We start from the raw sequence: 20,135 nt of genomic DNA on the forward strand, positions 1-20,135 counted from the left end.
TCAATTAACTATCAATTAATATGAGAATCCGGCTCACTGCGTCATTAAAGACGTTCCCAAGCTCACAGTCCTTGTTCTGCAGCCCGGAAACCACAAGTTTCCTGTGAGTATCGTCTGCAGCCTACATGTGCATCAGGATTTTTATTGATTCTAGGCCAGGCAATGTTTCAGAATGAGACCACGAAGGGGAGTCCGATAACGAGCTCTCTATAGCCGCTTCGTGCCGAGGCTCTCGCGTGAGGAATCGCAGGCAAAACATCCAGCGTGGTCCGTGACACGGTGAGAATTTACGGCGACTCTCAAGTGGGACTTGCGACCCCGACTGTACCTGCTATTCGAAACTTACCTGCAGATCTCCCTTAGAGATCGTTCCACTTGATCGTTATGCGGTGCATCCGATAACATTCTGCGGGATGAGTACGTGACCGTGAAAATCTGAGATAAGGTTTGGACGAACTCGCTTTTCTGAGATATCTCGAGCATTGACTGATCGCCGGGGCTATCACGTTCTTCCACGATACACAGGATCCGTCCCACGGACTAACCGTGGGTCTCCCAATCGACCATCACGAGCGGCGCTGAGGCGAGATCAGAGCGAGCAATCGGAGCGCCGCGCCGCCCGAATGTATCCGCCTCATTCACCGATCTCCTTCTCATGAATACTCTTGTTCCTCGTTCCGAGGGTCTCTCTTCACCCTCGCCCCGTGACAGATTTTTCTCCGAGTGCGCGAAGTAACGGGACATGAGCGGATTTACGTTCGATTGCAATTCACCCCAATCACGATCGGAATCGATGCGATAGACCGATCTATCACTTTCTCTCGCTCATTTGCTCGCTCGCTATCTCTGCGGCCGCCCGAGCGGCCCGTGCGACAATTCTGGCAGAGGGAACCTGTCTCTTTCTCTCTCGATTCAAAAGCTTCATCCGCGCACCGAATTCACCAGAACCTCGTCAATCGTTCCGCTTGCTCGGACAGTGGACGGCTTACAGAGAAAGATGTCGAAGACGTTTAGCATTGGATTGCTACTCTGCATCTGCACGCTAGGAAATGCCATGCCTGCGGGGAACTTCCGGAATACCAGCCGGAATTCAAAGGTTACCTCTCGCTCATTGAAGTTCGATCCGGAACTCTCGCAAGAGTCCCCGTTTCCCCTGACGAACCTGACTGAAGATGCCATGGAAGTGATCGCGAGTCTCAAGAACGATCTCCTGTCATCCGACGTGAACTCCCTAACTGATTCGGAGGATTCCGACGAGAGCCACGCATCCGGATCGGTGAACTATCCCCGCGTGAATCTGACCTCGGGTCTCTGGAACGGTAAGTGGCTGGAGGTGCCTGAACTGCAAACCGGGGTCGAAACCTTCTTCGGTGTGCGTTACGCTCAGCCGCCCGTCGGAGACCTCCGGTTCAAACATCCCATGCCAATCGCGTACATCGGAGAACGAAACGCTACGGTCATGGGTCCCGCCTGTATCCAAAGGGACGAATTTTTCATCCGGCGCAACATGTCGTACAGGTTCCACCCGATGTCCGAAGATTGTCTCCACTTGAACATTTACAAACCGAAAAACGCTCGCGGACTCCCGATAGCTCTCCACTTTTTCGGGGGCAGTTTCTACGGTGGCTACAACGGGCATTACATCCACGATCCAGAACAGCTCGTCGCCCAGGAGAAAGTCATCGTGGTGACGGCCAACTACCGAGTGGGTCCTCTCGGTTTCCTGTACCTGAACAGCAGTCACGCTCCCGGGAACGCCGGGATATACGATATGCTCCTCGCTGCGAGATTCATCAAACAGAACGCCGAGGCACTCGGTGGAGACCCGGAGAAACTCACCCTATGGGGACAGTCTGCAGGTGCCATCGCGGTGTCGATGTTGATGAGCAGTCCTCTCGCGGAGGGATTATTCAACCGGGCCATCTTACAGAGCGGATCGGCTCCGTCTGCGGCGTTATCACTGCACATGAACAGTGCCTCGAACGGAATCTATGCGGCTAGTGTTCTCGGCTGCCGTAGCTCGGCAGACGAAGTCGACGAGCGCGATATCGACGAGATTGCCACATGCATGAAGCTCATCGATGGTAAAAAATTCTTCGACACACTGCAGAGTGCGGCTGGAGATCAGTTCCTGGTCAACTTCCAAGCCATGGCTGGAATCGATGATTTGATACCCGAATACCCGTTCCGCGGAGCCCAGAGTAAACTAAACGCAGGAATCGAAGAAGTCCTCATCGGAACCATCCAGAACGAAGGAGGAATGTTCGCGAATAGCGCCATGGAAAGAGCGGGCTACGACACGCCTTCGGCGGAGAATTTCCTGGCTCTGGCCTGGTTTATGCTAAAATCGGTCTTGAGCGTCCCGGCGCACTTCGTGAGGAGAGCGGTGTTCACGTACATACGGGACGACAGCGAAGATGTCGAAGAACTCCAGGATTCCATGAGTGCTCTGCTCGGAGACGTCCTATTCGAGTGTCCCGCCGATCTGTATTCCACTTTCATGGACAATCAGGGAGTCAAAGTTTATCGCTACATGTGGGCTCACCGCCCATCGACAAGTGCCTGGCCGGAATATATCGGGCCGACACACTACGACGACATCGGATTCACCATGGGCAGCCAGCTCCACATAAAGGACCGCGCTGAAACGTCTGGACAGGCAAGTCACGGCTTCCTGGATTGTTTCTCGCGGGGCATCACGGAAGCCGAAGAGTCCTTACTCCGGGAGTCCTTGAGCATGATCGGCAACTTCCTACGAACAGGGTAAGATTTTCGCATTCCGAGATGAGATGTATTATACCTATAGAAGCAGCCGCTCTTGCCCCGAGCGGGAGAGGAATTCTCAAGGGAAAATCTCTAATTCATGTTTCCTATCTTCAACAGGTCGCCGTCGATCCCGTTCTCACCCTTATATCCATGGCCACAATACCAGGAAGACGGACGGGACACTATCAGAATAAATCTCCTGAACTCGACTCTGATGCACGGTCCGAAGAGCCATCATTGCCAAGTGTGGAAATCCTTCCTTTCCAATTCGTAGAACTCGGAATCGCACCGATAGACAGTATACCATCGCTCTCGAGCCGTGCGTCGCATCGGATGAGCGTCTCGGCACGGCGTGTCGGCTTGGAGACATTCATTTGACAATCCTCTACCGACGAATTCACAGCGGTTTGAGCCGCGTCAAGACAATTTGAGGCGCCCAAGTTTGCGACAATGAGACGCAAACTTGTACATTGTATTTTTGTAAAGTAGGCAAACTTAGATTAAGCTCTGGAGTCATCTGTGAATAAAGAATCGGGTCAAGCCCCGAAATATTTAGACAAGCGAATTTCCCATTCTTTCGTGAATCAGTCCGTTTATTGTACCATCCACTCAGATCACGAGGACGAGAGCGTTAAGAGCGGAATTCTAGGAACTTTCGTTTTTTAACCTCTTATTTTAAAAGTCAGATGTCCGATAATCGAACAAGGGGATCAGTAGATAATAAGGGGCTTCAGTAATCGACGTCGAGACGCTTCTTGGAGATCACAGACATGTTGTCGTCGTTTTTCTTCACTTCGAAGTAATGTTTGACTTCTCCAATGTCCTCGAGATGCTTAGAGAGCGCGAGAATGAAAGTCTCGTCGTGGGTTATGACCACCTGAAGCAAAGATATTTCTCATACCCTTATGGATACAAGTAGCGAAACGATCGGTATCTCAGATACACAATGTACAAACTCGGTCAAAGACTCATTATCACCCCGACTATTATCATCATTAATCATCCTCATTGTTATTTTCTTATCATCCATTTTGGGATAGGTCGTATTCGTGAAGGCGTTCGGGTGGAGCACGAACCATTTGAAAATTCTTCTCGGTCTTACGGTTGCGGACGATATCAGCGAGAATTTCCGCCAAACTTTTCATGTTGTCGAAATCGAGGTTCGTGGTCGGCTCATCCAAAGCCAACATCGCACATCCGTCACAAAAAGCCTCCGCCAGCGCCAAACGGACGATGATACACGCGAGAACCTGTTACAGACAAGTTCAATAGTACTTGGAGCGTTATAAGATTAACACGGGAGATCACAAGAGCTCACAGAACACCTGACCACGACCACGTAAGACAAGATAAGAAAATACTCTCTGACCACCGAGTAATCTCGATATGGGGGGAAAGTGCAGCGCTCAATTGAGCACCCTGCAGAGACCACGTAGGAACTCGCTCGATGATCAGAAACTCACTCTTTGACCAGCGGAGCATCTTGCCCTCATATCTTGTTTCACTCCCTGCCTGACCATGACTACCCTATACTGATAGCTCCGCTTGGTGGACGTCTTCGACGCCCCCGTGTCTTCATTGAACTCGATCTGGATTTGGTCTATGTCGTTGCCCTTGTAGACTCGCACCCAATATTCCTGAAGGGATCGATACAGGGGTTACTCTGTCCTAAGATAAAAATTCAAATATCCTCCCATTCGAACCGGGATGCACCCAAGCCTCCGAACGTTGCCGCATGTCTGAGAGAGGAACTCTCGTCGGGGGGAGGACCCTCACTCTGATTATCCTGTTGATCAAATTCATTTTCTCTTGATGGAAAGCCAGGATAGCTTTGTTCAGTGCCGTGTATCCGACGTCGAGATCTCGGGATATTTGCTTCTCGGTAAGCGAGTTCGTCAGCCATTCCTTGTATTCTTTTTCGGCGCTCTCGAATTGCTTCCGCACGATCCCTTCTCGCTCCATTATGTGTTTCTCGTCGTTGTGAACTTCAGACGCCGTCGTCAGCTCCTCGGCTTTCAGTTTCTCGTGACGGTCGCGGATGCGATTCAGAATGTCGATATGATCTCCGTCTCTGCAATGGAAGATTGATCACAGGACCAGTCGAGCCCTGTGCAGACCAAGAAGCTCTCTGGGGCTCGAATGAACTCGCCATGATATGTAGGCAGCCTACCCTGACTTATGCTCGGCCAATTTCTCTTTATGTTTATCGACGTTCTGTTTGAGCTCTTCGAGTTCGAGGGTTTTAACGATTATTGCGATGTTGTCGGAAAGTTCTCGTCTCCTGGTGGCTTCGGAGCCGACCTCGAGCTCCATTTGACGAGTGGTCTCCTCCATTTCCTCGCACTCATCCCTGACGCGACGGAATTCAGTTTTGAGGGAAGTGATCTGGCGGAAGAGAATACTTAAGATTCGAAGTCCCGCTCCAGTTGCCCCAGCGGGTGTCAGAATGAGTCAGAAGGCGCTCTCTGATTGATAAAAGATGGGAGACTCGAACCCGAGCCCCAGGAGCGAGCCATTCTCACGAAGGTGACAGGGACTCCGACCAACAAACCTCATCTGTGGCTGCGCTCATTTTGCTCTCCTTGTCGGATTGCTCAAATTCTTCGAGAGTTCGCAACATTTTTCCGACTTCCTCCCGTTCTTGTTTCGTCTTTGAAATCCTCGCCTGCAGCTCATCGATTTGTTTCTCCTGCTGCCGCGCCAGCCTTTGTCTCGAGCTCTCGGACTCCTCGAGTGTCGAGTTCGCGGTCCGCACTGGAATCCGAATCCCGTCTTGAATTACAGATCCGACCCTCTGCGGACCATTCATATGCGAGACACTTTTAGCTCTCCATGGAGCTCACATTTCTTCTCGATAGTCGGGATCTCTTCTTCGATCTGAGCTAACTCTTTGTTGAGTTTACTGATCGCCTGCTTGATTTGGGCCTCGGCTCCCGCCTTGTTTAATAGCTGTAGCTTCTCGTTCCTCGCTTGACCCAGTTTGACCTGTCCGGGGAAAAACTCGACTCATAAGAATCGCAATGCGGACTTGAATGTCCCGTGATCCAGTTTCGTCGGTCGATCCAATTATTTCGTATCTCGACTTTTCACCTGAACGTCTGAAACTTCTTGAAGCCGATTCTGTTTTTGTTTGTAACTCTCATCCAAAGTTCTCTTCTTCTGTTTGACTTCGTTCATGTCTCGCATTACGTCGTCCACGTCGCGACAATCATCTGAAAAATTCTCGTCTCCTAAGGCCCACAACCAGAGCTATCAATCTTCTTATTCCTGAGGCTATTCAGATTCGAGAGTGTGTCGATCAGAGCGGAGTCGAGCTACCTTCGAGGGAGTTCTTCTCTTTCTTAAGATCGTTTCGGAGGCTCTCCAGATCGCGCACTCCGCTGTCATAGAGGTCGCAGGAACCGGCTAAGCGGTTCAGAACCCCGGCGATTTCTATCTTCGACTCCAGGTCTGTTTTGAGCGACGACAGATCATCCCGGAGTGTTTGGAGTTCGCTCCTCAAAGACTTCGCCTTCGATTCGAGATCGGGGAGGAGGTCGTTCTCGATTTTCTCTCGTTCCTGGTCGTCTCTGATTGAGAACGATTGATACCAAGTCATTTTCCGCGGAAAATCGGATCCTATGGATCGATGACTGTATTTCTCATTCTTTTTCATCCACCAACCGCTTGAGTAGATTGAGTCTGCTCAACTTCGCGCTGACCTCCACGACCTCTTTTTCAGAGTCCTTCCGGATCTTCGGAAGTTCCATCATAAGTTTCTCGAGCTTTTGCTCGAGCTTCCGAACGGCGTCTTCTTCCATGGACGTATCACAGAGCGGGCAGCATTGTTCAACTCGAGAGCGTCTCTGGTCCGCGATCTTCTTTTTGTATCTGAAGTGGGAAGATAGAGCGTTTCATGACCCGCAGCCCGTAGATTCGGTGGACGTGCATCGAGGGAGATCGCCGGTGAGCGACGGAACTCACTTGCTGTACACGTGTTGCGTTCCGATGAAAATACTATCGCGATTTCGCGCCTCGTTCACCGTCTCCTCGGTCTCGCGCAGTGTCTCGTCGAGGGTGCTCTCGAATCCAATCTCATCGTCGATCTTGTTGCGGAGCTCTTTCAATTTTTTCTGGAGCTTGCTCATCTCCTTCTCGTTCATGTCCAACTCGGTTTGAGACTGCAATGGTGGGTTGATATCGAGAAAAACAATTCTGAAGTTCGTCCCGTCGTATAGAAGTTGATGAGAGGGCCCCGAAAGAGCCAATCGACGAGAATCGACTCAATCAACCCTTGCCGAATGCGAATACTCGAGTGACCTTTCTGTTTGTCTGCGACCATCTTTACCTTGGTAACCTCTTTGTTTTTCAATTCGATGCTCTTCCGCAAAACCTTGATGCCTGCTTCGAGATCAGAGCTCGCGCTCCGAGTGGCTCGCGCCCATTCTTTTTGGGGGAGCTCCAATTCGAGTTTCGCCAAAGGCTCCTTGAGTTCTCTCGTGATTCTGACTTTCAAATTGTTGACTCCGTTGGCCTTCTTGCCGATCTGTGATTAGATCATCAACGTAGTAATTACCTTCACCCTAATCGCTTCAGGGAGAAGCACTCAAAATTCTCCGGGCTATGGAGCTTTCGATGTACCTGATCCTCCAAGGACTTGATTTTGTTCTTTATGGCGCTGCTCTTCGTGGCATTGCTGAGTTCTGCGTTCAAAGTATTCTCCCTCTTGGCCAGCTCTTCTATCTTGTCGGAAAGCTCGTCCATGTCGCCTTCTTCGGTCAGCTGTTTCAGCCTAAACGAGATAACTCGTTAGATATCAGTGGAAACCTGTTTCTCGAGTCGGAGGAGTTTCCGCGCCTCGAGCGATCCGTGATATTTCCTGTCCTGAATCAGACGACTCACGTTCGCAATTTATCCTCCATTTCTTTGATGTCTCGGTCAAACTTCTCGAGTTTGTTTCCAATGCACGCGACTTCTTTAAGCTCGTCCTCTCTGTCGGATAGGTCCATGACTACCCCATCTTTCTTGGCAGCGAGGGAATCCAGTTGGGTCTGCGAGTTATGATTGTGAGGTGTGACATTCCATCTCTTCCCACCCATGGAGGGTAGCGAATAGCGATGTTAGCATAATCCTGATCATGGCTACCTTCAGCGATGCCTTGAGCTCGGTCTGCTTCTGAATTTCCTTCTGTAAAGACTCGAGCTCCGAAGAAAATCGCTGACGTTTGCTGCCGAGACTTTGTTCCATCTGGATCGAGCAGAAAGTTACTTCGTGAGAGGCCGCTTGGAAGCAATCGAACAATGGAAGCGTAAAGCCAGCGTAAAATTCCGAGTACGCATGCATGCTACCTCCTTGATTTTCCCGTCGAACATTTTGACGTGGTCGCTGACTTTTTTATCACGATAGTCACTGAGAGATATATCAGCTCCGGCCTCCAGTGATCGATCAAGACTCTTGAGACTAGCGATGAGCTTCGAAATATTCTGTTGGTGTTGTTTGAACTCGCTTTCGAGTCGCACTGGAAAGCAAGACGATTGATTAGCTGTGTAACCCTATCCAGGCAGACCGACGCGGATGGGAACCTGATCGGATCGGGAAACGTCATGACTCAGACCGAAAGCGCGTTCTTTGTCCTGAACCTCGTTCCTTTTCTTCTCGGTAGCGGCTTTCATCTTTTTGATTCTTTCCTTATTAAGCTCGACCTGAAATGAGACCAACAAATCTAGCTCTGATCGACTCCGAGGAAACAATCCGATAAGAAACGATTGGTCCCCACACAGAATGGGTGCGGTGATCAAACTTAGAATCGCTTCACCTTCTCTTTCCGTTTGAGCATTTTAGAGTCAAAATTCTCGAGCTCCTCTTCGAGCTCATCACGAGGTCGATCCATGACCTCCGTAACGCCGGCTTTGAGCTCTTGCAACCGCTTCTTACAAGAGCTGTACTCATCCGCATGTCTGCGGTATTCCTGCTCGATCAGAGCGAGTTCCTGATACTGGAATGAAGAACCGAGAATCGTCAGTTCGACTCAAGAACTGGACGAGCTCTTCAGCCTCGATCTTTCCTCAGTTCCCCGTGATTTCCATCCAGCAGTGCATCAATATTTGGTTAACTATACTCTATCTATACATCGCTTCCGTATACGTCGATGGAGATTAACGAAACTTCCATCCAGGGCCAGAACCTGCCTCCAGGCTGTACGGATTCGATTCAGTTCAATCTCGACCCCGGACTCGTTTGGTAAGGTCCCTCTCGAATGTTCGGGACAGGAACGCACCTTCCGTTCAGCCTCGTTGCGTTCTCCGAAAACCCGCTCCACTTCGTCGCGGATCCTGATCAAATCTTTCTTCCTTGCCACGAGCTTCTCTTTTTTGCAGCCAATCTCTTTGAGTTCATTTCTGTAGGTTGCGCTGGAATGCGAGCCGTCGATGAGTTAGGTACATTTCGGATAATTATTTAAAATATGAATGCTCGAGACTGACCGAGACCTACACTTTTTCGGAGACTGGTTTCTTCAGAGCTTCAGACGTTGAGATGCGACCCTTGATCTCCTTTCTCTCTTTGTTGAGAACTTCGAGTACCTCGACGTATTTCGTGGCCGAAAATATAGCATCGAAGCGTTCCTTCAGAGCTTTGCCTGCAAAAAGCCGGAGGGAGTTAGGTCCAAACAGAAGATTGACTGGCAATGGAGTCCGGTGTGGTTTTCAAGAGGATCGGGTTGACATGGATGATAATAATTGAAGTCCGCTCGTCCTGGGCTGACATGCGGGATCGAGAGCCGAAGTCGAAAATCCCCACGAGCTACATTCAGCTTGTCGAGAATCAAGCTTGGAAAGATACTCACCTTCACCTAGTGGCCAGTCCGATTCTGAATGATGGCAGAAGATCACGTTTTGAATAACAGCCTTCGGAACCCCCAGGGCCTGGGACATGAATGCATTCACATCGATGCACTTCGAGCTGAGGTTCTCATCGGTTTCTTTGTTGAGAATGTTGGTATCGGTGGTCGAGAATTTATACGTCTTGTCCTTCTTCGTGAGAGTGAAGATCTTTGAAATATCGAACTGTCTGTCCTTGGCATCCGTCAACCTGGGAACGAGCGATCGATTGAGATGTCACACTCGAAGTTTTCGTCCGTTTGGGGAGATTCATCGAAGGGGGGCGAGGAATGGTCTTCACTCACCGGAGCTCCACCTTCGCGTGCGTGGTGTTACGACCCGTAAGCGAGGGGTCGTGTATGAAACATTGGCCTTGACCGGGGGGCATATCGTTCGTCGTCATCATCCGGAGACATTCGATGATTGTCGACTTCCCGGCTCCATTATGCCCCAGAATTAATGTGAGCGGAGGAGTGAATGATATGCGCTGCGCAATAAAGGGAGTTTTTCATCCAGGAGCATGTGTATCCGCCCCATCGGGCAGACCCGATCCGAAGTCGAATGGATCGATGACATTTCAATTTTCACTCGCGAAGGACTGAAGACGCTCCGCCAGATCCTCGTGCACCCGATGTGAGTGAGGCTTGCGGCGAGCCGCGAAGTTCTCGACGAAAGAAGGTTGGGGTACGAACATAATCCTTCCTCGAGACGACCGAAATACGCACCTGTGTATCGGATTCCTCCGGCCCAAAACTTCTGACACCTCTTATAGTCAGCTTCTCGATTCGTGACATGTCTCCAGCTGGGGAGGATCGTCACTGATTCATAAAACGGTAGTAAGGAAGCAACAAGTCGCTTGCCGATTTCCGGTCCTCGTTCGGCACGGAGCTCGCCTTCAGCAGACAAGTCCGCGCTTGCTCGTCAGCTGATTCGCGCCAGACGGACGAACACATGGAATCGAAAATCCAAGCTTCCCGGAGAGGCTTGCAGACGAGTGCTGTGGCGGCAGAAGTCCCGCTCACACGTTGACTGAATGCCAAGTTTAGATTTCAGTGGGGTTTTCCTTTCTGAATCCTCCCAATGAAAGCGATTCGACGATGGTTCGGGTCGGTCGGCTCTGTCTGAATCATCCGAGAGCTCGGTGATCCCACTCGATTTGAACTTCGCGCCGAATCGGAAAGGGCGATTCGGCGACGGACGAGTGGGAATGGAAACTAGCGGGAGAACAACAAACAGTGACGCCATACTAGGACGTTCACCGTTCACCGAGGGTTTTCTTGAAGGATCCCGTGCGATCGTCTCGACGAGGAAACTCGGTGTTACCCTCTCCGCAATCTCCATAATCTACGCGGGGCTGAATCGTTCGAAGGAAGAGGTTCGTGCTTCTCTAGACTAAGAAATAAAGCACAGAACAAGGATCATCTGCTACATGACTGTCCTCGGACCATCAAATCATCGAAATTCGAACACTACCCATCAAATTTGAAGTTTCGGTGGAACAGCTGAGAAATCTCGTTCGGGAACAAAAGGGTTCCGGCCTGGGACGACAGACTGGAACCACGAACATCGCTAAGTTTGCGTTAGGTACCCTTGTCCAGGGAAGAGCTTCCACTCGTGGGGTACACGGGGGACTGAGCTGGTCACGATCGAACGGAATCGATTCCAACTAGAGAGCCGAAAAATTCTCGTTTGCCGCATCACTGAGAGCTTCTCGCTCTGATACCGGCATGAGGTTTCGCACACCCCGAGGCTGTCATTCCCTGTGGATGGAGTGCGCAGATTTCATAGTCAGAATCGATCTTGGAAGCTTCACCTTCGACTGAGAACCTCGAATTCAGTAGTACAGCGGCTCATGGTTCTCTACGGAAAAGAAACAATTCGGGTACGCTCGCATGATTTTCGTCCATCGGCCAGGCATCGAGCTCCTCAGGCAAATCGATGAGTGCGCGGGGAGCCCCAAAGCCTCCTGTGCAAATCGCCGAGGAGAGATTGATTTCCCAAACGAAGAGTGGGGGTCTTACGTCATTGTTTTCCTATCATACTTTTCTTTCCATCGGGATCAGAGGACTGATCGCTCTGTTACCGTTCAAGCCCAGAACTCTCGGGAATGATGGATTCTGCTGAGATCTTCCCCTACCCCGAAGCATTCCCGAGGATTGCTCAATCACTCTAACTTGAGGCAATAACTCTTTTCAGCCTCGCCATTATGGGCACGATGCAGGAGTACCAAGCGGAGAGCATTGCCCATAACAACTTGTTCGAGAAGTTCCAGGAGTATTACTCGAATGAAGAGTTCTTGGACACGACGCTCGTCTGCAAGGATGGTTCTGCGAGGGCTCATAAAATCGTCATCGCTTCGCAGAGCAAGTTCTTCGAAGAAGTCCTCCTCAACAATCCGTGCAAGCACCCGGTGATCGTCATGCTAGACATGGACATAGAAACTCTCAAGTGTCTTGTGGACTACATGTACCACGGAAAAGTGAGTTTCAAAGCTCCCATTTTGGATAACTTCGTGAAGGCCGCCAATATCTTGGGACTCAACAGTGTCATACAGGAGGTCGGAGAGCTTCCCAAGCCCGAAACTCAGAACGCAGCTGAGGCCGAGCAAAACATGAGCGATAACAGTCCTCTAGAAGTATCCGGTGAGTGCTCGAATCATTCTTTGAGCCACGTGAGGGAAACTATCCATGCGCCCGGGCGCATCTCAGATCTCAAACCGCATTTGCTGATTCCAGAAATGATGGCAGATGGCCAGCTGGTTCAAATGCAGGCTATCGGAGGAGGCGACGAAGAGAACAGTGAGAGTTTCGCGATGGATTCTGGCGTGAACTCCGAAGCACTGGGTGGCTCACCCGATAGCGAGTCACCATCCTCGAGGACAATCGTCGTCGCCAAACGGAAACCCATCGCGAAATCTCTCTCATTGGCTCGCACGCAAATGAAGTGAGTGACGACTGAGATTCCGATGCTGTACCCGCGTTCGCCAAGTGTTCGAGAGCTCAAAGATATTTCATTCCCAGTTCCAGCATAAGGACTGCGATACGATCGAGCTGCCCCAAGAAGAGATTCGATATCGTAGCGCTACGTAACAAGCCTCTCGAAGCGAGTGAGGTCTCGTTCGTTCCTCGCAAGGAACACGTTGACCGGATCGAAGCGGGCCTGATTGCCGAGAACCCCGGTGAAACTTTGGACGATGTTGTTTCTGTACATTATAAGGTTGTTGCTGACCCTCAAGGAGTTCGAACGCACCAATGCATGTTGTGTCCTCACACGGCGACTTTCCCGTCCAATATGAAGCGACACATCATGGCCCACCTAGGAATAAAGCCCTTCAAGTGCGCTTATTGTGACTTCCAGTCGACGTTACGCGGAGATCTTACTGTTCACTTGAAGAAGCGTCATCCTCAGGATGACGGGCACGGGATGATAATCCTGAAGTGAATTCTTGTCCAACTAAGCCTCAATAAGTTATGCATCATCTCAGAGCCTGTATATTATGTAAATAAGAAATTTTCATCCGAAACTTTCGGAAGACCCATCTCAAGCGATTCTATCCACCTAATCCGGTATTAGTGGGAATTCCGGTCAAGAATAAAAACATCGGTAGTCAAGGTGCTCTGGCGCACTTGTCAATTACCTCAACATGAGGATCTCGCTGTGATCGGAGATGATCCTAAGGCTCGCTACGACCTGGATGATTCGACGGGGCACAGCTGGATCGTTTCGAGAAGTCTTCGGTGCTCATCCATCTACCACGCAGTCATATCAGCTACGTCCACCATGCTAACGCGTGTTGTGATTCAGGGATCAATCAGGATGAGCGAAAGTAGAATCGAATCAGAGGGCGAAGGCCCTTGCGACGAAATTCAACGACGTAAAAAAATATGGAACCGCATCGGTGTGTGTGAATGAACCTCCTCGGCATCAAGACCTACGGGCGACACTGAGAAATGGCGCCAGAAGGTGAACGGAAGAGAGAGAGCTTCTTTTCAAAGATTTTTAATCAATAGAATCAAGGCAGTTTCACATCACAGTATCTGTTCTTGCACGTTCCCAACAGAAGGGGGAAAGGAGGGGCGACCATGTGGTGTCTGTGGCAGGGGGATCCGTCTTTCAGAGGGACGTCTCTCCTCGCGATCGAGCCATCGGCCTTGGCGCAATCAACGACACACGTCTCCTGATCGAGCTGCAACAAACAATGTATATGCATAGGAAGTCTCCGAAAACGTCGAAATGTACAGAGCCTTCTTTGGAGCGAAGTGGTTTCTGATTCAGGGATACTCCTCGTTATCTGCCCACGACTGATAATGATCTGACCGGGGGTTTGACGGGGGATATCTGAAGTTTTTCAAGAATATGGGGGGATAATCCTAAAAGAGAATCCTCACGGCGCTGGTGTTGATTCTCGCTTCCAGGTTTCCGCCACAAGCTTCCCGCGCGGCCTTCCTCCACTCGTCGCGGATGGGGGGACCCTGGGCAGAAGCTACGGTCAGCAGCGTGCAGAGACCTAAGAGGACAGCGGGGACGTTCATGGTGGGACTGGACTGTGTCCGGCAGTACTAAGCTTTTATTCGGAAGCAAGCTCAGACGAAAGCGGCACTGTGCTAGCCTCTCATGCTCCAGGTCCGGTCCTCGCAGCATGCGGGAGATACAAGACGTATGTGCTCATGCTGCCGATGTCGCTGAGATTCGGAATGTTTCGATCTCCCGTCGCAGCGCTCTCTCTTCTGCGAGGAATCCGATCTTGAGCAGAGCGTCTCGAATATCTGGAAAATCTCTCTCGACTCACTTTGGCGGGGGGCTTCTCGACGCGGCCCAGGACTCTAGACTTCAGACGAGACCGACTGGATGCGGATCCACAGACGATCACGGAGATAAACAGACAGAAACTTGAGCGTTTTCCCGGATCGTTAGGATATTCGCGTCGAATATCTGTAGACTGAATTCTTAGAGTGCACCGCCCGGTTTCCTAGCGAATTCATCTACCTCGAAGAATCGAAGCTCTCCACGGTCGTGGTCTTCCAATCTTCAATGGACTTGAGTGGCTCATCTTCGAGAATCACCTCACGCGTCAAACTCGGTGGCGTCAGATATCTCGACCAGCGAACACAATCGGACAATATATCAGGTACCCATCCGAACTCGTCCGGTTTCGGAACTAGACCTTTCTGATCGGTATCAATCGATTCAGAACGTCAGTTCCGTGTCTGACTCGCAGCACACAGCTGGAAACGCTCGGGATGGCACCCTCGCTGGGACCCGTCCGAGACGTCCGTATTTGTTCTAGATTTGTGCTCCACGGGTTCTAGCTGTCAGACCGATCGCGAACACAAATTTTGTTTCTCGGGAGGAAGCGAAGCGAGTGAAAGATGGCCGCACAGTAGACGTTGCTCAACTGCGGAAGCTTCCGCTTTGGAGTTCGAACACGTTTCTACGGTGGCGTCTATGGAACACCTGAGCCGTCCAGAGGGCCATATCGATTTTATTCTCCGAATAAGATCTGGACTAGATAGTTCTTTTCGCTCTCCGCAAAATCACAGATTACGCAAATACTGGAATAGGTGGTCGGAGGCTTTCCAACGGAGCCTCCGCAACGAAAATCCATATTCGGAAGCCTCGATGATGTCTTTGCACTATTTAGTTTATGAAGTAGCGGACCGCAGAGCTTCCGAGATCGAAAGTAATGAACGAGACTTCCCCGAATTCTCCAAAAACACATTCGATGACACATTCGGTTCGGCGGACCGCAAAATTCATGACTCTTACACGCAGTCTGTGACTGGCCAGCGCGTCGCCCGCGTAGCGTGAACTGCGAGAGGCATATTGAATGTTGTTAGCATATAAGGTAGCGGAAGAGAAAAAAATTGCCGGACACGCCGTGGGCGATATCCCATTCGAGCCGCGAGCTACGAATTTCAATTACCTACTTACTCAAAGTTTTCAATCTATGAGTACAGAATCTCTCCTTAAACGATGCTCGCGACAATGTATTTTCTCGACAGGAGCGCCTCTTCCTGAACAGACCTCGCTTGCCTGTCTCTCAACAGAATGAACCTGTCCTGAGGCTTTTGTGAGGACATGGCTCCCGTAGCGTAATGTGCCCCACTCCTCGGGACTCCCCCGCGCAAAGTCTAATTACAGCTTTTTGTCTCGACGTCCCAACGATGATTTTATTTTTATGCTCACGGAATATGGACGCTCATTCTGAGACGCGGACGTGACTCTGTTCCACCCTCGGGGTTCTGAGAAGGACCGTTCCCGAGCGGTGCGTGAACGCTATTCCTATTTTGAGATCGGACTAAAATCGACAGCTTCCAACTAGGGTTGCGATCACGAATCGCTTCCGCTCAGCGATCCATCAAGCTATCGGAAGAGTCAATAGCTTTCCCCGCTGAAACCCTTTCGGGACTTTCTGAGGGATTACTTCAATTAATATCCGCCTGGGGAACTCGCAAGAGACTCGGGATCCCAGTGAGGGTCGATGTAATTCGACTCTTCGATCGACAAAGATACTGGTTTCGAAACAAGGGCACCGGAATCTCTAATTATTTACCCCGATCACTTGCTTGGACTTTCCCTCATCGTACGGGGCACATTAGGTCGCGAGAGGCCGTCCAGAATAAGGAAGGGACGGTCTGATCCAGTTTCATCTCGATGAACGACAAAGAAGCGATCAGCCGTCACGATTGGGAGGCGCGATGTCGATCGTCGAATACCTCACGCTGTCAAAATTGAATCTACGTCGGCTCCGCTGGGCATTCGTTCAAGCAAGGAATTGAGGTCACGTATAAGACATCGACGACTGACTAGCTGTCCCTTCCTCCAACCGGCCATGTATCCAGTCATCCGATCTTTGTGCCAATCTTTACGCCCTTCGCCGTTCCTTCCCAAGGCCATTCGGTATCCGTGCGTCGAATTCGAGGCCTTACCTTCAGAGAAATTATTCCAGTTACCCAACCTCCCTCCCCCTCCGAATCGTCCCCCATGTCCCCTTCCGTGCTCATCACCTGGGTTAAGATTGCGAGGTTGTCGAGCTCAGGTAAAATCGCAATCTCCACAACATCGGAGGCAGGGTGCTCAGTGCGCAAGACGGTGCCACATCAACTCTCAAGCTAAACCTCTGGGACGATATTCGCGACATTCAATCAGCGGATTAGACAGGGCGATTATTCGAAATGATTAGGAAGATATTGAGGGTAAAGCGATGATTACTATCTATCTTCAGCTTCAATTCGCTTCCGTCGATTCATGTGCACAGCCTGCAAAAATCGCCGGTGATTCGCGGTCAGCTTGGTTGAAAGTCGAGATCTGAGGATGGAGTGGTGAGCTCGACGCCATGCACAGTCCGGGGGCTTCCTAAAGCTCTCGCGATTGCACCGCTATCGGCGAATACAGAGAACCCTCCCGTGATAACCTATTGTGTCTCTGACAGAGAAGAGCTGTTGCCGTTCCGTAAGGGCGAAGCGCATGCGGTAATCGAACACCTCGCTCTAATAGTGTGTCCGAGGCATAACTTATCCGCAGCCGGGTCGCGAAAACAACGCAGAGGAAATCCGTTCCTGTAAAACACAATGGGGTCGATTACCGGTGGGAAGGGTCACAATCAGCTACTATTTCCCTCGGGTCGAGCATTTCCGAATCCTCTATCAGCGTGAACCGATTGAGACGTGGGAGACTCTGACTCCGACTTGGGTTCGACCGGAGGCTCCTGATTATGCTCGAAATGATTCTGATTCTATCCTCGATACCTCTAGGTCTCACTCCGAAGCGGAGCCTTTCAAATATGTGCGGTCTTCCCCATTAATGAGGAAATCAACTCACTCAGGCAAAGCTGACACAAACCCCCCACGACGGTGGATGAAGAGGGTACCTACGTCCTGTGTCGGTTGAGAAGAAAGAATTCGTAGCCTCTGATAGGCCGATCGCCGACCAGAAGCTCCACGTCGATCGATCCCAGAAGCTTCGCAGCCACATCGCGGGCTGAACGGGCCTGTGGTTGGCAGGAGCAGGAGTGGTGGTCGCGGTCGGAGCATATTCAAAAGAGGCTAAATTTCTTTACCGATACTCGTCTGTGATTATCGGTTGTGGCGGCACAGAAAAATGTCAGGACGTGGACGCGAATCGAGCCGTGTGACCCGGCTGAAAGCCGTCTCCTTCAGTGTCGTTTACGATGAGCGCGCGGAAGGACGGACCTTTCTGATATTTATTCCTCGATTCCGCACCAGCCAGCCACTGAACGAATTCTACGTGGAGAACGACGCGGAATTATGAGCCTAAATCAGCAACTCCTCGAAAAATCCATCTTTCCGTACAAAAAGCATGGCTGAGCGCGAGCAAATGAGCATGTATAGGCGGAGGAGTTCTCATATAGACTTCCTTTCGCCTAGAAAAGGGAAACCGGGAAGAGAGAAGAGGTCTGGTTGAGCAAGACGGCTCCCTTCCGCAATAATATGGCTCCGTGAGCTGGAGTATGTAGGCGGCTTCTGCAATACCCTTCCGATGAATAGAATTCTCGGCATAATTCCTCACATGAGTCGACTGGATAGAGGCGGAAGAGGCAAAGCTTCGAATTACTGATACGTCTCCCTGAGTGATATGGAGAGGAGATATGCTGAGCCGAGCAGCAGATCAATCCCTCATATGTATTCCCAACTTCATTAGAACTCGTGTTCACAGCTAGCCGGATATCAACACTGTCGACCTCAGTTTTGGAGTGTGTGTATACGCAATACAATCGCCCATCTTGTTCATGTCTCTCGGAGCGGCTGTTGAAACTAGGGGACCGAGGTGACAAAACCACAGGGAGACGCGGATGACTGCCTCATGCTCAAGAATATTGTGATTGTAACTCTGCGTCAAACATCTATGCTCCGGAGACTCCTCAGTACGAATCCGATTGCCCGAAGACTTTCTCGTGATGGGGTTGAGTCGAACGGAATTCGTCTTTACCGCTACTTCGCATAATTGATCTGGAAATTGCTGGCTCGAAGTCACGGTAGGAGAGCGTGTCACTGTCTTGACACGGACAAATAGGTTCAAAGCAATCTCCTCTGCGACTATGTCAAGGCATATTCAGCAGAGTAGGATCGAGATGACATTGAGCTGGAGCCACTGGATGTGAGAATGAGCAAGGAGGCGACAAAAGAAGCTCGCCGCGTGAGAAGAGGAAAAGAGATCCGATGGAACTCTTGTGCTTCTGTCATCCGATGGAGATGACATTTGTCAGTAGCAGGAGCAGAAGAGTAACTCCTTAGCTCTCTCATTCCGTCGCTCCCGACTCAGCGGGTGGAGGGTACGTGCTACGTGGCCGAGCTCACGGAGACCCGAATCGGAAAAAGCATCACTTGAAATTCCCGACTTTGACTTTCTCAAGTTCCTGTGAGAATCGATTTCCATTTCGAGCTCGGATGCAAACAAAAGGCCTCGCCATGGCAAGTCGGATGGAAGTATTTTAGCTGGCGGGGAGAAACGATCGAGGGAGACAACATTCCTGCGAAACGGATTCCTAATCAGAGCTCCGCAAGCATCTGATCTCCGCTCAGTATTTACCCCACTATTATTGAGGACGCACTCGGGCGTGATCGCGTGATGGCGCGACGATGGTCGACACGTTTCACGCATGTGTGGGAAAGGTTCTCAGACTGTCGGTGGGAAAAACCCATCGAGACTCCTTGTCCCATCGAGCTGTCAAGTCTGGTCCACTCAACCGTTTCCCCTCTGACAGACCGACCTCGTGACCGCAAACGAGCCCGCTCATGCGCTTTGTGACGGTGATTCCCCGTGGCCGAGGTCAGCGACCGTTCATGAAACGAACGGTAGCGATTGTCCTTCCCGGTGACCGCGCCGAGGGCTTCCCTCATGATTTGCGGCGACGCTATGGATTCGGGTGCTCATCGGATTCCAAGTAGAGGTAGAAGAATGACCGCGAAAAACAATTTTCGCATCAATCCGAATCGGGTTGATCGAGACGTCTGAATCCTTCGATTGAAAGGAGCGGCAACTCTGTGGGCACGTGGGATCTGTCGCAACTCGCTTGAGATTCACAACATCCCCGAGAACTTGGTGGCTATTACACTCCTTCTAAATCCCGCAGGTTAGCCGTCGCTCCGTCGGGCGAAAGGGAGATGGACGAAAATCCTGACGAGGCTTAATGGATACCGATTTTAATTAGAACGAAACATCTCACGTGAAATGCTCAGTCCCCGTATCGAGCCTCAGTGCTGACTACTTGCCCTGACAGACGAGTTCCCTCTCCACTCCCAGCCCCCCTCGCACAGTTGGGATTGGTAGCTCGGGTACTAATGAAACCCATTGCACTATCATGAAACTTGCCTCGTTGAGCAGTCTAGGTAAATCCTTTCTTTCGAAGCACTCATATGAAGTCACGAGACTCCGAAACCGGGGGATGTGGCATGTTGCGAGCGGAAGCATGCCTTTCATTCAGGTAGGCGTTTTCCACTCGCTGAAACCACTAGACTGCTTGTGACAGATACGAGTCCCCTTACATATTGA

The 20,135-nt window shown here is 50.8% G+C and overlaps 4 protein-coding genes across 4 annotated transcripts; 2 read left to right on the forward strand and 2 right to left on the reverse strand.

Moving 5' to 3' along the window:
- The first annotated feature begins 997 nt into the window (after positions 1-997).
- Positions 998-3,040, forward strand: LOC100908090 (cholinesterase 1-like). The gene is made up of 2 exons (XM_003744431.1): positions 998-2,763; positions 2,884-3,040. Exons 1-2 carry the CDS (start codon positions 998-1,000, stop codon positions 3,038-3,040), a joined length of 1,923 nt encoding a protein of 640 aa, XP_003744479.1.
- Positions 3,041-3,338: 298 nt separating this feature from the next.
- Positions 3,339-10,546, reverse strand: LOC100908229 (DNA repair protein rad50). The gene is made up of 23 exons (XM_003744432.2): positions 10,349-10,546; positions 9,929-10,110; positions 9,590-9,834; positions 9,238-9,382; positions 9,023-9,155; positions 8,561-8,740; positions 8,360-8,447; positions 8,094-8,263; positions 7,891-7,992; positions 7,648-7,796; positions 7,387-7,537; positions 7,094-7,291; positions 6,730-6,926; positions 6,430-6,636; positions 6,085-6,335; positions 5,857-5,978; positions 5,610-5,751; positions 5,318-5,520; positions 4,937-5,151; positions 4,543-4,837; positions 4,230-4,403; positions 3,843-4,016; positions 3,339-3,643 (listed from the first exon to the last, which is right to left on the reverse strand). Exons 1-23 carry the CDS (start codon positions 10,415-10,417, stop codon positions 3,497-3,499), a joined length of 3,939 nt encoding a protein of 1,312 aa, XP_003744480.2. The 5' UTR covers positions 10,418-10,546; the 3' UTR covers positions 3,339-3,496.
- Positions 10,547-10,845: 299 nt separating this feature from the next.
- LOC100908370 (longitudinals lacking protein, isoforms H/M/V) lies at positions 10,846-13,168 on the forward strand. Its single transcript, XM_003744433.2, has 4 exons — positions 10,846-10,998; positions 11,820-12,265; positions 12,359-12,566; positions 12,644-13,168. The coding sequence occupies exons 2-4, from the start codon at positions 11,830-11,832 to the stop codon at positions 13,062-13,064; spliced, it is 1,065 nt and encodes a 354-aa protein (XP_003744481.1). The 5' UTR covers positions 10,846-10,998; positions 11,820-11,829; the 3' UTR covers positions 13,065-13,168.
- A 441-nt stretch (positions 13,169-13,609) lies between these two features.
- Positions 13,610-14,169, reverse strand: LOC100903896 (uncharacterized). Its single transcript, XM_003744405.1, has 2 exons — positions 14,012-14,169; positions 13,610-13,809 (listed from the first exon to the last, which is right to left on the reverse strand). The coding sequence occupies exons 1-2, from the start codon at positions 14,153-14,155 to the stop codon at positions 13,636-13,638; spliced, it is 318 nt and encodes a 105-aa protein (XP_003744453.1). The 5' UTR covers positions 14,156-14,169; the 3' UTR covers positions 13,610-13,635.
- Positions 14,170-20,135: the final 5,966 nt, after the last annotated feature.

Source organism: Galendromus occidentalis, unplaced genomic scaffold, assembly GCF_000255335.2.
Source record: "Galendromus occidentalis unplaced genomic scaffold, Mocc_1.1 scf7180000077466, whole genome shotgun sequence".
In the NCBI taxonomy this organism is placed as follows: domain Eukaryota; kingdom Metazoa; phylum Arthropoda; class Arachnida; order Mesostigmata; family Phytoseiidae; genus Galendromus; species Galendromus occidentalis.

What these genes read in the sequence shown, in the direction of transcription:
- LOC100903896 (XM_003744405.1), bottom strand. Translation starts at nt 14,155, where the DNA reads ATGAACGTCCCCGCTGTCCTCTTAGGTCTCTGCACGCTGCTGACCGTA. An exon ending in CGAGAATCAACACCAGCGCC is followed by an intron (nt 13,810 to 14,011) that starts GTGAGGATTCTC and finishes TGTTTGTTGCAG; the next exon opens with CTCGATCAGGAGACGTGTGT.
- LOC100908370 (XM_003744433.2), top strand. Translation starts at nt 11,830, where the DNA reads ATGGGCACGATGCAGGAGTACCAAGCGGAGAGCATTGCCCATAACAAC. An exon ending in CAGTCCTCTAGAAGTATCCG is followed by an intron (nt 12,266 to 12,358) that starts GTGAGTGCTCGA and finishes TGCTGATTCCAG; the next exon opens with AAATGATGGCAGATGGCCAG. An exon ending in TTGGCTCGCACGCAAATGAA is followed by an intron (nt 12,567 to 12,643) that starts GTGAGTGACGAC and finishes TTTCATTCCCAG; the next exon opens with TTCCAGCATAAGGACTGCGA.
- LOC100908229 (XM_003744432.2), bottom strand. Translation starts at nt 10,417, where the DNA reads ATGTCACGAATCGAGAAGCTGACTATAAGAGGTGTCAGAAGTTTTGGG. An exon ending in AGCTCAAGGCATCGCTGAAG is followed by an intron (nt 7,797 to 7,890) that starts GTAGCCATGATC and finishes CATAACTCGCAG; the next exon opens with ACCCAACTGGATTCCCTCGC. An exon ending in TGAGCGCAGCCACAGATGAG is followed by an intron (nt 5,152 to 5,317) that starts GTTTGTTGGTCG and finishes CTCTTCCGCCAG; the next exon opens with ATCACTTCCCTCAAAACTGA.
- LOC100908090 (XM_003744431.1), top strand. Translation starts at nt 998, where the DNA reads ATGTCGAAGACGTTTAGCATTGGATTGCTACTCTGCATCTGCACGCTA. An exon ending in GGCAACTTCCTACGAACAGG is followed by an intron (nt 2,764 to 2,883) that starts GTAAGATTTTCG and finishes TATCTTCAACAG; the next exon opens with GTCGCCGTCGATCCCGTTCT.